This window comes from Engystomops pustulosus, chromosome 2 (assembly GCF_040894005.1).
Source record: "Engystomops pustulosus chromosome 2, aEngPut4.maternal, whole genome shotgun sequence".
Classification (NCBI taxonomy): domain Eukaryota; kingdom Metazoa; phylum Chordata; class Amphibia; order Anura; family Leptodactylidae; genus Engystomops; species Engystomops pustulosus.
In genome coordinates, this window is record NC_092412.1 from 53936294 (window position 1) to 53949858 (window position 13565).

The 13565-nt window shown below is 35.6% G+C and overlaps 1 protein-coding gene across 1 annotated transcript; it reads left to right on the top strand.

Annotated features, from left to right (window-relative positions):
• The first annotated feature begins 7337 nt into the window (after positions 1-7337).
• On the top strand, positions 7338-12582 carry HOXC13 (homeobox C13). Its single transcript, XM_072133006.1, has 2 exons — positions 7338-8059; positions 11360-12582. Exons 1-2 carry the CDS (start codon positions 7390-7392, stop codon positions 11614-11616), a joined length of 927 nt encoding a protein of 308 aa, XP_071989107.1. The 5' UTR covers positions 7338-7389; the 3' UTR covers positions 11617-12582.
• The last annotated feature ends 983 nt before the right edge of the window (positions 12583-13565 follow it).

The window sequence follows — 13565 nt, forward strand, 5'->3', positions numbered from 1 at the left end:
CTAGACCTTGGTCTTTTGGCCTTGTGCTATAGTACAGAAGCTTCCTAAAGACTTCATAAATAGTTGTCATATCACATGAAAGCTCCAGTTTACCTGGAATATTAGGATACTGCTGACCCTCCAGAAGTGTTGAGATGAAATCCCATGACCACAAATTACAAAGTCAAGACTATAGTGGTCTACAGGAAGAGAAGAAGTACAACCAATACATTGTTATCATCTTTACACTTCCTGTTTTCTCTTTATAAATATCCTAGTATTCGCTGTCCTCTAGACTGTCCCATCTTCTAGAAACTGAATGGTCCTTTATTGTCTTGATTCCATTGAAAGGGGAATGAATAACTGTCTTTAATGAAGAGTAGGGGACACACTTCTATATTATTTGTAGAGATTATTGTAAATATTATTATCCAATTGATAAATAGATAGATTAAGATAGTTATATGAGAAGTAAAAAAAATGATACATAGATAGATAGATAAGAAGATAGATATATGAAGAAGTAAAATAGATTCGAAGAAATAGATAGATAGATAGATAGATAGATAGTAATAGAAACCAAATAAATTAAAATAAATAGATAGATAGATAGAAAGATAGATAGAAGTAAAGTCCACAACAGCACAAAGTTTACCATAGCCCCTAAAAAGGGTCGGGCTCTTGGGTGCAGGCTGGGAGCTCTTGTAGATAACCAAAAAGTAAAAGGCAGCACATTCAAGTACAAAAATAGCGCAAACATAGATAGATGGATGGATGGATGGATGGATAAATAGATAGATAGATAGATAGATAGATAGATAGATAGATAGATAGATAGATATTGGACGGGTGGATGGACAGACAGAGACAGACAAACAGATAGATAGATAGATAGATAGATAGATAGATAGATAGATAGATAGATAGATAGATAGATAGATTTACTATTATACTAGTTACTCTTATAATTACAAATATATTAAGAAAGTGTCTGCCCTTATAATCCTCATTTATCTGTCACATATTAAATTCTCATATTATTCCATGCATGTTATGTGCCAGCTCTGCTTTCTCATCTTCCTTGTGTAGGTTACTAGTGGCACTTAGTAGTGCCACTTAGGTAGTGGCACTTAGTATAGAGCAGCTCTGCCTCTCCCTCCTCTGCTCACCTTCCAGCCAAATGGCCACAGGCGGCTGCTGCCCAGTGCAGAGGGGAGGCAGTGTCTGCTCTGCTGCATTTGAACTTGGACTTCCAAGCTGTGTCTGGACTAGTGAATAGGGGCCTATTGTCTGTGTCTCCTGGCTGTGTCGCATCCCTCTGATGGCTTTATTTTCAAGGACAGTAAAACCTGTGGTGTTTACAACAACATCACCTCTCTGTCCAGGCCCCATTACACCCTGTTTCCTGTGTCCATTGTCAATGAAGAGAGAATCACACATCCTAAATTGCCATCCTACTCCTGACTGCATTGTCTGGAGTTGTTACACTGCAATCCCAGCACAGGATCCAAGTTTCTCTATGACAGTACAGCAAGAAATTACAGGGTACTGGCCCAGGCAGGCGGATATGTCAGATTACAGGAGATTTATTTCTATTTTTCAGCGTCTGATACTCAGACAGATGAGTGTTCAAACATCTATTACTCATCACTATTTACCTGTCAAAAATACAGTAACATCGAATAAGTGTATGAAATATGTCTCTACCTTTACATTAAGTATTACTACACATTGGTTCTGTGCTGTATTTCATTGACCTGTCAGACGCTTCATTTGTATTCAATCACTGTCATAACGCCACGAGTTTAATTTCTTCACAGATAAGTTTTTACATAGAAGTTAACTTTTTATTTGGGCAGAAAATATTTATCTAGGTATCTATCTATCTATCCATCCATCCATCCATCCATCCATCCATCCGATATCACGCTATATTTTCTGCTCTCTCTCTCTCTCTCTTTCTCTCTGTACTTTCAGTGACATTAGAGAGTTTTTCTGAAATCCGCAAACAAATCAATGGATGATAATATCTATCTATCTATCTATCTATCTATCTATCTCTATCCATAAAAGCAGCAAAGTCATAACAGTGGAAATTGTAAATATACAATATCTTCTTCATGGTGGAAAAAAAACATCTAAACATTAAACTATTGTTTCTAAAGCCAAAGTATTGTGTGGCTTCATTTGTATCTAACCTAATGTAATTTTTAGTAATCTAATGTTAAATAGTTTTATCGATTTCCCTTCTTAAATTCTACTTCGACCCATGATTCCAAACAAATGATCTAGACTATCCATGTAAGCATTTGGAAAATGTAAGAGAAGGTACATTAAAATAACATACAAATAAATAAATGAGTCAGTGGAATGAAGGAAAGGATGTGCAATAACACAATGGAAATTCTTCAGACTCAAGTTGTGTTTGACCATTTCAAAATATACACAATATACGGTCTTGTATTAAAAAAAAACATTTATTAAAAAAACCATATAATAAAATTAAATAAAGTATGTATATATGGCTATATATACTTACACACTGTACATAGTACAGATGATAAGCACTGATATACATATGTGATTTTGTATTCAGTACAAGAAATAACATTTAGATACCTGACTATATTGGGGATGTATTTTACATAGAAAACCATTAACAATAAATATAAGCAATTCCATGAGGATTTGATACACAGTGGTAACTTCCTATAGAATTTAAGATACAACAATGTGTAATATCAGTGTACTGACAACTCGTTTACAAATCGGCCATACATTTCAGAAAGAAAAGAAAAAAACAAATATATACAGATCCATCTATCTGCCAAAAATATTACATTCATATATTTACCATTTGATATACCGATATATTGTGCTATGTTTATCTAGAAGGATACAGTCAGCAATGCTCATCTATCTATCTATCTATCTATCTATCTATCTATCTATCTATCTATCTATCTATATATCTATCCATCTATCTACCTATCTACTGATTATATAAACTTTCCATTTAAAGTTCCCTATACAGTGTAAAAAAAAAATATCCAGAGCTGCATTTCCTTCTTTGTGAGAAGATTATGGGTGGATACGAGCAGAACAATACTGTGTCATGCGAATATCCAGTGCAATAAAGGAAATTATAGAGCACTGATGGCTTTATCTTAATCCTGCAGCGCTTCAGTCTTTACTTGTAGTGTTAATCTTTATATAATAGCCAGAAACATAGGAAGATGAATAGAGGATGCACACCCATGCATATTGGATACTGGTGATGGAGTACAAACGCAAATACATTATACATATATAGAGAGAAGGTTTATTTAATAATGTATGTATATACAAATATAAAGACAAGTGCCTGTAAATATCTATAGTGAGTGTGTATAGAGAGAGCAAGATAGACTTTATAAAGATATTTATTAACAAGTGTATATATGTTACATCTGAGTCATGCATGTATGAATTTATGCTCCTTGGTCTAATATATATATATATATATATATATATATATATATATATATATATATATATATATATATATATTCAGATCTATTCATTTGAACCTTGATGATCTTATTTCTTTCCTGTCTTCCCAGTTTTGCTCTAAATATAAGTAATGCACTTCAACTTCAATATACATTATTTAATTTAACATATAATATATTGTTGATATTACCCATAATATCATTAGGGATATACACTCAGATCCCATCTAATGTACCTTCTATGGTAGAAGCTGGTATTCCCAGCATAGTAGCTGACTGGCTCATAGTCAGACAACGCCTCTCAAATCCATCACTTGGTCAATACCCAGGTTAAGGAAGAAGCCCCATTGCAAACCTAAGAGAAAAATGATTTCGACACAGCAAAAGCTGATATGACCTCCATATTGTCACCACAGCTATTTGCTCATGAAAATAATCTACAATACAGAGATCTGTACCATCGGTGGCTGTTGTCCTGAAATAGTTAACAATAATTGTTTATCTAATATGACATGACGGTTGAAAATATAATAGAGAGAAAGAATGAGACAGAGAGGGTTAAAGTATGAATACTCACAAAACTATAATTATTCTATTTGAGTGAGGAAAATCTAATATCGCTAGTCTTATAAATGTGATCGCAATTTCAACAGAGGATGAGTTTTATTAATAACATTTAGAACTTTTAATAACATGATAATAATTTAAGAAAGTGTATGTGCCTGTTTATTTATATATGTATCTATATGTGTGAGTGGGAGTGTATGTATGCGTCATTACTTTAGAAGGTACTTTTATGCGTGTATGTATATATATATATATATAAACAGACACACATAAATATATATATAGTTATTTTAGCCTATATTTTTATTACTGTGTATTAATACTTTATTAGGTAAATTAGCATATACAGTTATATGTGTGTATGTGTTTATATATGTATCAGTGTGTGCTGTGTCTGTCTCAGTGAGTGTTAATAGATTGGAAGAAATATATGTCCATGTGTGAGTATTTCCATATTAATACTGAATATATATATATATATATATATATATATATATATATATATAGAGAGAGAGAGAGAGAGAGAGAGAGAGAGAGAGAGAGAATGCCAACCCATGTATTTATGTATGTTTGTGTGTGCGTGTAAATATACTGTTTATGTGTGTATGTTAATAAATGGGAAGGTAAATGAACCTATGTATATAAGTAAGTTTATATGTGTGGTTCTGTATTTAGAATGTTAGACAATGAATACCATGTATGTATCTATGTGTATGTTTCAATATGTTGAAGGTCATATAACCTATATGTTTATGTGTGTGTATTTATATACCAATACTTTAGAAAGTGTTTTAGCCTATGTATATGTGTGTATGGATGTGTTGATACTTTGGAAAGCGTACAGCTTATGTATTTTTGTATATATCTATTAATGCGCTTGTGTGTGTAGGGTTGTACGTTTAGCTTTAGTCACTGGACAGGTAAATATCAGTAAACTAATTTTAAAGATGTGTACATACGTAGTGTGTGTATCTGCATATTTATATTTATATCATGCAGGATGTGATCAGGATGCTTCCTACTCCTGGGATTACTTGGATTTGAAGGACTTTTGAAAAACCTGTTAAGACCAACCTGTGTCATCTATAGCTTTACAGCCCAACCTTCACATTCAGTTGAGAAAGTCATATTTGTGGGACCTGAATTCCCCAATAAATATTAATAAAATTAGAGGAGTGGGTTGGACAATATAGCATCACTAAAACGACTGCTGCAAGTGCCCAGTATTAAGTAGATGATTATTAAATTAGTATTCTTGTTTATTGCACTTGGATATGTATAGTATAGTATTGTGTAGTATTGTACTGCACCAATTCTATTTCCACTTAAGATCTTAAAGACTAAAGGGTTGGGGGATGGGAACTGCCATGAGACATCTGTTTAGAACAAAAAGCTTCTTGGGTGAGCATAGTATTTTCATATGTGTCCCTTTTAACCCATGATACAAAGGAAAGGCCCCCTGGAAATTGAGTCTGGTAGATCCTTCCTCTACTATGGGATTAAACTACTATAGTGGTAAAGCACCTTAATCCAGAAGAAGAGGTAATGCATCTTAAAGTGGCTCTTGAAAACCTTGATGCTAAACCCCCCGTTCCTGTTTGTCTAGACACTAATTAAGAGCCCGTTTGTCTGGCATCTCCACCTTGACCTTGGCCTTCCACACATTTTTGAGGCCAAACAGTAAAAAATCTGGAATGCCCGGGACAATGGCAGCCGCCAGGGCTCTCTGACTCTTCTCAGCATTTCAAATAGATGTCAGCAGCCCCCAGGACCTTGTTTGTAGGTCAATGGACAATGAAGAAGTTTACTATCGTCCCTGAATAATGTGATTTACCGTCACAATCAGAAAAAAAAGAACTCTGCTATTTCCCTGTACCAAGCACTAAAGGAAAACCCTGGTGTAGGGAGGGGGCATGAGGGACATTTTACATGACAATTGTCATAAATTGTTTCCTGGCTACAAGATCCAGTACTTACACATTCCGCAAGACGAGGATTTGGATATCTATATTCAGTAATTTCATTCAGTGTGGTCCCCACATCTACATTACCCCTCTGCTACTCCTAATATCCTCCTCCTTGTAATGAGGATGAGCATAGTATGTATACATCATAAGAGACTGTATACTGGGGCCACCTGGACTGAATGCCAGCTACTCCTATCTCAGCCACTCAGTGAAATTTTATCTGTGTCCTATCTATGTATTTATAAATGGACTGTTCATAGAAGCAAATCACAACATGCGTGTATCATCTCTCACTACAAGCCCCCCCCCTCCCCCCAGCCCTAGAAACCACCCACAAGCATTGTGACCAGGACACTGAGGAATAGCTACATTATTATTATTATATATACATCTATTATTTAGATAGAGGGGATGGGGTGGGCAGAGAAATAGATAGAAAGATGCAATAAATAGATATGAAATGATTGGTTGATGGATAGATAGATAGATAGATAGATAGATAGATAGATAGATATATAGATAGATAGATAGATGTAAAAAGTAGATGTGTGATAGACATCTAGATAGAGAGACTCATCTATATAAGTGCATAAATAAATAATCTACATAAATTAATCTCCATAATTTTAGTCAGTGAAAGAGAAGCATATGTGGGATTTTATATTTATAATATCTGTAACCATATATACAAAACATAAAATCGCTGAAATCATATAAAATCACATGAAAGATAAACAGTAGAAATATCTTAAGTATATCTCTATCTATCTAGAAACCTATCTATCTATCGATCTGTATATTATTTGTCTATCTATCCATCCCCCTATCTATCTAATCAATGTAATGAGACATATAATTTTGTGTGTAGCAGAGTTGATTTTGTCTGAGCACAAATCACTGAATCTTTGATATAAAATTAAAATGCGAGTGATGCGGAAAAGACACTTCCTGATAATCTGAGCTCTGCTACATCTGCTCATACATAACCTCACAGCAGGATATTAGGACATCTGCCATTCCCTGAATATTGTGCAATATTATTATCAGACTGATTGGAGATGCGGTTTTCTATACTTCTAGAAGATGTCTCAGTTCTTGGTGTCCATGTGTGGATGTCCCCCTCCTTCCCCTTTAAGGGTCGGTCCCCGGGAGGCTGCAGACTACACGGTGTATGGTGCGGCGCTGGCAGGAACCCGGGATGGGCGGAGTCACTTGTGAGTGCCCGGGTCACGTGGTGCTGCTAGTAGATTTCTTAATGAAGCTGTAGACCTGCCTTCCCCCCCGCCCGCAGCGCGCATGCGCGTCCCCAGACAATAATGTTGTAGGGAATTAGGTGACTCTCTTTTGGGAAGCTGACTTTTATAAAGCCACGGGCAGACCATGCTATGACGACTTCTTCCCTGCTCCTGCATCCACACTGGGCGGATACCTTCATGTACGTGTATGAGACAAGCCCGAATGAAAAGACTCTCAAGAAGAGCCCAGACATGGAGGGACTGAGTGGGAACTGTCCAAGCACTCACTGCAGGGATTTTATCTCTCACCCAGCACTGGGGCGCCATTCCAGCAGCATAGGAAGCCACCAGGGAGCTGTGTACACGGATATTACCTCTGCAGAGGCTGGCACCAGGCAGTGCCCCGGACCCACATCCTCCTCCAATGCCTCCTTGGGGTATCCTTACCCGTTTGGGAGCAGCTACTACGGCTGCAGGTTGTCTCAGTCCCACAACGTCAATTTACACCAGAAACCCTGCTCCTACCACCCACCCGACAAATACCCCGAGCCCAGCAACTCCTTACCCAGCGAGGACTTCTCTTCCAGGGCCAAAGAATTTGCATTTTACCCTAGTTTTGCCAGTTCTTACCAGGCAGTCCCTGGCTACTTGGACATGTCAGTAGTCCCGGGGATCAGCAGCCACCCGGAGCCTAGGCATGACACCCTCATCTCTATGGAGGGCTACCAACACTGGGCTCTACCCAATGGCTGGGATGGCCAAGTGTACTGCTCCAAAGACCAGTCACAGTCCAGCCATCTATGGAAAGCACCTTTCCCAGGTAACTATGGCACTACATCTCACTGCTATGGCGTATGTGTGGCACCAGATCTCCCTCCTATAGTATATAAGTGTGGCACCAGATCTCACTCCTATAGTATATGAATGTGGCACCAGATCTCACTCATATGGTGTATGTTAGGCACCAGATCTTACTCCTATAGTATATGTATGTGGCACCAGATCTCACTCCTATAGTATATGTGTATGGCACCAGACTCCTATAGTATATGTGTGTGGCACCAGATCGTACTCCTTTGGTATATGTGTGTGGCACCAGATCTCACTCCTATAGAATATGTGTGGCACTGTCTGGACATGCCGGATGGTTGCACCTACAAGCAGGCATCTGCTTCCTCCAGCACAACAGCATATTTTAGGTATTAATGGTCTCTTTGTTTCCGTGCAGTAGTATCTCTTCTTGCTGATCCCTTACTATAGCTTGTTGATCTCTAGTACATGTATGAACACACCGTCTTCTTCCTAGGTGTAGGAATCTGCAATTATCTGTGTCAGACTCATCCTTATACAGAGGGATTCATGGGCTTTGCCCCGATTGGGGAGACATATAACAGCAGGGAGCTGATATACTCATAGGCTACTATGTAGTTCACACCTCACTTGTATACTATAGATCACAGCTGCCAGTCTCCAGGTCTATGCCCACTCTTGTATGTGCTACGCTCTGTGCATTCAGCTGGTTATCTGCTACTCACTGATATATATATATATATCAGTATATATATATATATATATATATACAAATATATATTCTCTATGGAAGAGTTTTATGTTATTAAACTATAAAGCATGCTCTAGTAACCAGGAAGTGTATATACTAGAGATAGTCCAACCGTGACATGTACAATTACACACCTGAGTACTGCACCTACTGGTGACATGCGATCATTACTTTATCAAGTTGCCTAATTCTCTATTTAGCCGTCGACTCTTTTTATCTATTCTTAATGTGTATAGATACAGCTTGATAGAGACCAATAAATTATTGATATGCATGTATTACATTATTGATGACTACTTATGTCAAAGTTTAGTTATATAAATAGGTGCTTGCATGTATGTGTACATATATTATGTGTCTATTTACCTACCCATCCATCATGTGATCTCTCTGTCTATCTATCTATGTATTTAATGTCTACAGATTCATGTGATACCATGATATTCATGTGTATATGACATGTCACATTTCCCTATATGTACATTTCTAATATCTACCTAATATTTATCTATATAGATGCTACCTATCGATTGAAGCCATTATACAACGTCTGTAATTGCTTCCTGCATGTCTATGTTCACCTGTCTGTCTTTTGACAGCTATCAATCCATCTTTTTATTCCTTCATTTATCTATCTATCTATCTATCTATCTATCTATCTATCTATCTATCTATCTATCTATCTGTCTGTCTGTCTGTCTGTCTGTCTGTCTGTCTGTCTGTCTGTCTATCTATCTGTCTATCTATCTGTCTATCTTGCAATCTATCTATCTATCTATCTATCTATCTATCTATCTATCTATCAATCAATAAATCAATTAATTATCTATCCATCTATGCACCTACCTACCAACCCATCTAATAATCTAGCTCTCTCCCTAAAAATCCACAATAACATTTACGTTCCCGTCTTGCTGTGAATCTATCTATACTATACTGTGGATCTTAAAGTATGTCCTTCCATAGTTTAAGATCCACGTCTTGACATAGTAATAAAAAAAAAAATAAGATATATATATATATATATATATATATATATATATATATATATATATATACACGTCTATGTATCTACTATCCATTTATATATCTGGCATAAAAACAGCCGTACATAATTTTACATATTTTATTATTAGTATTTGAACACTAAAAATATTCATATGTATAATATTTCAGAAGAACTTACATATCTCTTCTACTCTTATTGTATATAAATTATTTTCAAAATGCATTTATAAAGCAATATATATTATGTGTAGTATGTCCATAACTTTCTGCATATATCTGCTCGTGGTTGTTTTTTATAGTGTATATATTTATTTCACATATATGCAATGAAATAAATATGTAGGAATATATTGGATTGATAAATCCTTACAAATACTATACATTTTAGGGCATCTTTACACCAGTGCTTTATTATAACGTCTTCACGTACAAAGCTAATGTTTAAAAAATACAATGGAATATATATATATATATATATATATATATATATATATATATATATATATATATATGTGTGTGTATATATGTGTGTGTGTGTTTCTACATGTTTTAATATATACTTTTTTCCTATTTACATATTTATTGCACATTATATGAGTATGATAAATCATTATCTCATTGTCTTTTGTGACACGTAGACGATCTATCTCTGGCTAAGTGTATACATTTAGATAAACAAGAATATAGTTGATGGATTCGTAGATAAAAAGAGATGAAAATGTAGCATTATAGATATCTCTTTATTATTAGCATTATAGATAGATGCATTACTTGCTGTTTTCAAAAATATAATTATAGAAAGTAGATTATCCGTGCATTTCTTGGACATATAGATGATAGATAGATAGATGCATAATTAATTAGATAGGGAAACAAACAAATATATAAATAAATGCATATATACATTGAAATAAATAGTAATATTTTGATTGATAGATAGCTAAGCAATGCATATAAAGGTATTGGAGGAGAACAGTATTTTCAGTTTGCAACAATCTTGACTGAAACAATGAGCAGTTATATGATTTATATAAAGTGTTCGGTAGAACTTGCATCGTAATATACTTATTATGTATATGTTAGGATCTTAGATGGATGCCCACATTGTGCCATAGTGATGGTTTTGTAATGTACAGGGCATATGAACCAGGAAAAGAGCCTGTAAACATAAAATTCCCCTTACTTTCAAAATATTACAATAAAGTCGCATAGTGAGAGTCCATCTGTCTCTGCCCAGGTGCCTAAGTATACACCAGTCAACCACTCTAGCACCTGCCCATTGTCCTCCATGCTACGCATGTGCCGACATATTTGAGTCCCATGTCCCTCATGCCAATGAGCATTGAAGTTGAAATGAACTTGATCTTGAAGATAAATCTTCCAGGCGTCTTTTGTAGAGTTGTAGAACTAATGTGCTCATTTAAAGTTGACAGGAAGGGGGGGGGGGGGGGTGATTGGAGCTGACTGGGCAAGATCCATGTATAAGCGGAATATAAGGAATTTAACATGGGGAGAATATAGAGGGTAAAATCTCATGTTTGTCTACTGCAGATGTGGTGCCACTCCAGCCAGAAGTAAGCAGCTACCGCAGGGGCAGAAAAAAGAGGGTTCCTTACACCAAAATCCAGCTGAAGGAGCTGGAGAAGGAATATGCAGCCAGCAAATTCATTACCAAAGAGAAGAGAAGGAGGATTTCCACTGCCACCAACCTGTCTGAACGTCAGGTTACCATATGGTTCCAAAATCGGAGAGTCAAAGAAAAAAAAGTCATCACCAAATGCAAAACCTCTCATCTCCATAACACCTGACAAGAGGGGTCACCCCATTACCCCCAAACCTCCTCCACCACCTCCCCCTGAACAAATATTTATCTCATTCCCACTTATAAGACATTTCTCCAAATGGACTATGGATTATTTAATATAGACATGGAATGCAAGTCACAGAATCGGCCACTGGTCCCAGCACCCGGAACTTCAAGTTTCTCCTTGCATCCCCCAACTGTGAATATACAGGAGCCTGATGCTTTGTAGGCTCTATGCATATAGAAATATATACAGAAATAAAGAATTATATATAGATCTATTTAAATGTCAAACAATCAGCTCTTACCCCAACCTGGGACATGGTTCTGTCATTGTCATGGAGAGCCTTGATGACACAAGACATCTGTCTATCTCTTCCATTCTCTGGAGTCTTAATTCAATGTCTAATAATAATATTAATAATAATATACCATGTAAATAAGGTGCATCTGTAAACACATTTTGTTGAGAATGCTTGAATATATCTTGTAAATCACAACTGATACCAGCCTATGATCATTGTGCTGGGAGATTCAGCATCCCATTGCAGCCAGCCTCTTGTGCTCAAGGGGTTAACTGCTGTAGAACCTCTAGAACGTTCTGTTTATAGAACGCTGATACTTTCTATGTAGCGTCTTCTTCTAAGGCCACATATGGCACAAGTAGAGACAGTTCTGGAAAAGGAGCCATCAGTATTATGACAAAGGGTAGATATTACATCCATATTTGCATTATTTTGGGAAGTATGATTTTTGTTTCAGTCATATTGATTGGACGCTATCCTCTGCTATTTGCTGTATCTAAAAGTTCACATTGTTGTTTTTTTTTTCTTTTTTTTGGTATGGAATATACTCAATACCAGTCTTAAGCACTGCTACATGTGTCCAGGAAAACAGGATGTGCACAAGGTATGCTGTATAGATCTAATTTTTATTATTTTTTTTGTCGTGTATAATGTATAGTATTGTGGTGTCTGAATATTATCTGTAATGGAAGAAAATTCATTTCTTGAAATAAATATCATCTGACTTGATGGACTGGACCATTGTGTGCGCATTGCATCTCGGAGGTTTTACTGCAAATATTGAATGAAATGAAAAAAAAAATCTAAATTGTCTTAATAATTCATCTGTAGGTGCCATATATGTAATGTGACATGTGAGCATAAATAACTAAACAAAAAGAATAAAGATTTATTAAGGTATAGATGATAGGTAGATATGTAGATAGATAGGTATCATTGTAATTTTGCATTGTTTCTTTCTTTTGTGTGTGGTTTCAGTATAGGAGGAACTATCTACCATTTCTCTATGTATCTTCTCTATGTTAGGTGTATAGATAGATAGCTAGATAGATAGATAGAACTAATTCTAAAGTAAATAAATAATATAAGTATTTATACACCAATGTAGTCAATTTAGTTCCTGTCTATAGCCTGTCTGCACAGCTTTCTATGTAGATACCTTATTCTGCCTATCTCTATATATTTCTCACACCAACCATCTATCTATCTATCTATCTATCTATCTATCTATCTATCTATATCTGTATCATATTATTTATCTCACACCATTCTCCTATCTATCTATCTATCTATCTATCTATCTATCTATCTATCTATCTATCTATCTATCTATCATACCTTCCTTATCTATCTTTCTGTGGACGTGCAAACAAACATGGAACAGATAACTAATCAGACCCTCTGTTTCTATTACAATGAAAAATTGATTGTTTTGTAACTAAATGTATTATAGTTTTCTGAGAACTATTCTAACTGAATGTGTGCATATATATATATATATATATATATATATATATATATATATATATATATAAGCCACAAACACCCATCAATTATTTTCCCATCTTACCTATCTTAGTATTAGGGAGCATTTCTCAGCCACAGGGTTCCCTTTATTAGGTCAGTTTGATCATTATTATTATGTATT

Bases quoted from the DNA above. Each gene is read 5' to 3' on its own strand.
- HOXC13 (XM_072133006.1), top strand. From the start codon at position 7,390: ATGACGACTTCTTCCCTGCTCCTGCATCCACACTGGGCGGATACCTTC. The intron at 8,060-11,359 runs GTAACTATGGCA...TGTCTACTGCAG, and splicing joins ATGGAAAGCACCTTTCCCAG to ATGTGGTGCCACTCCAGCCA.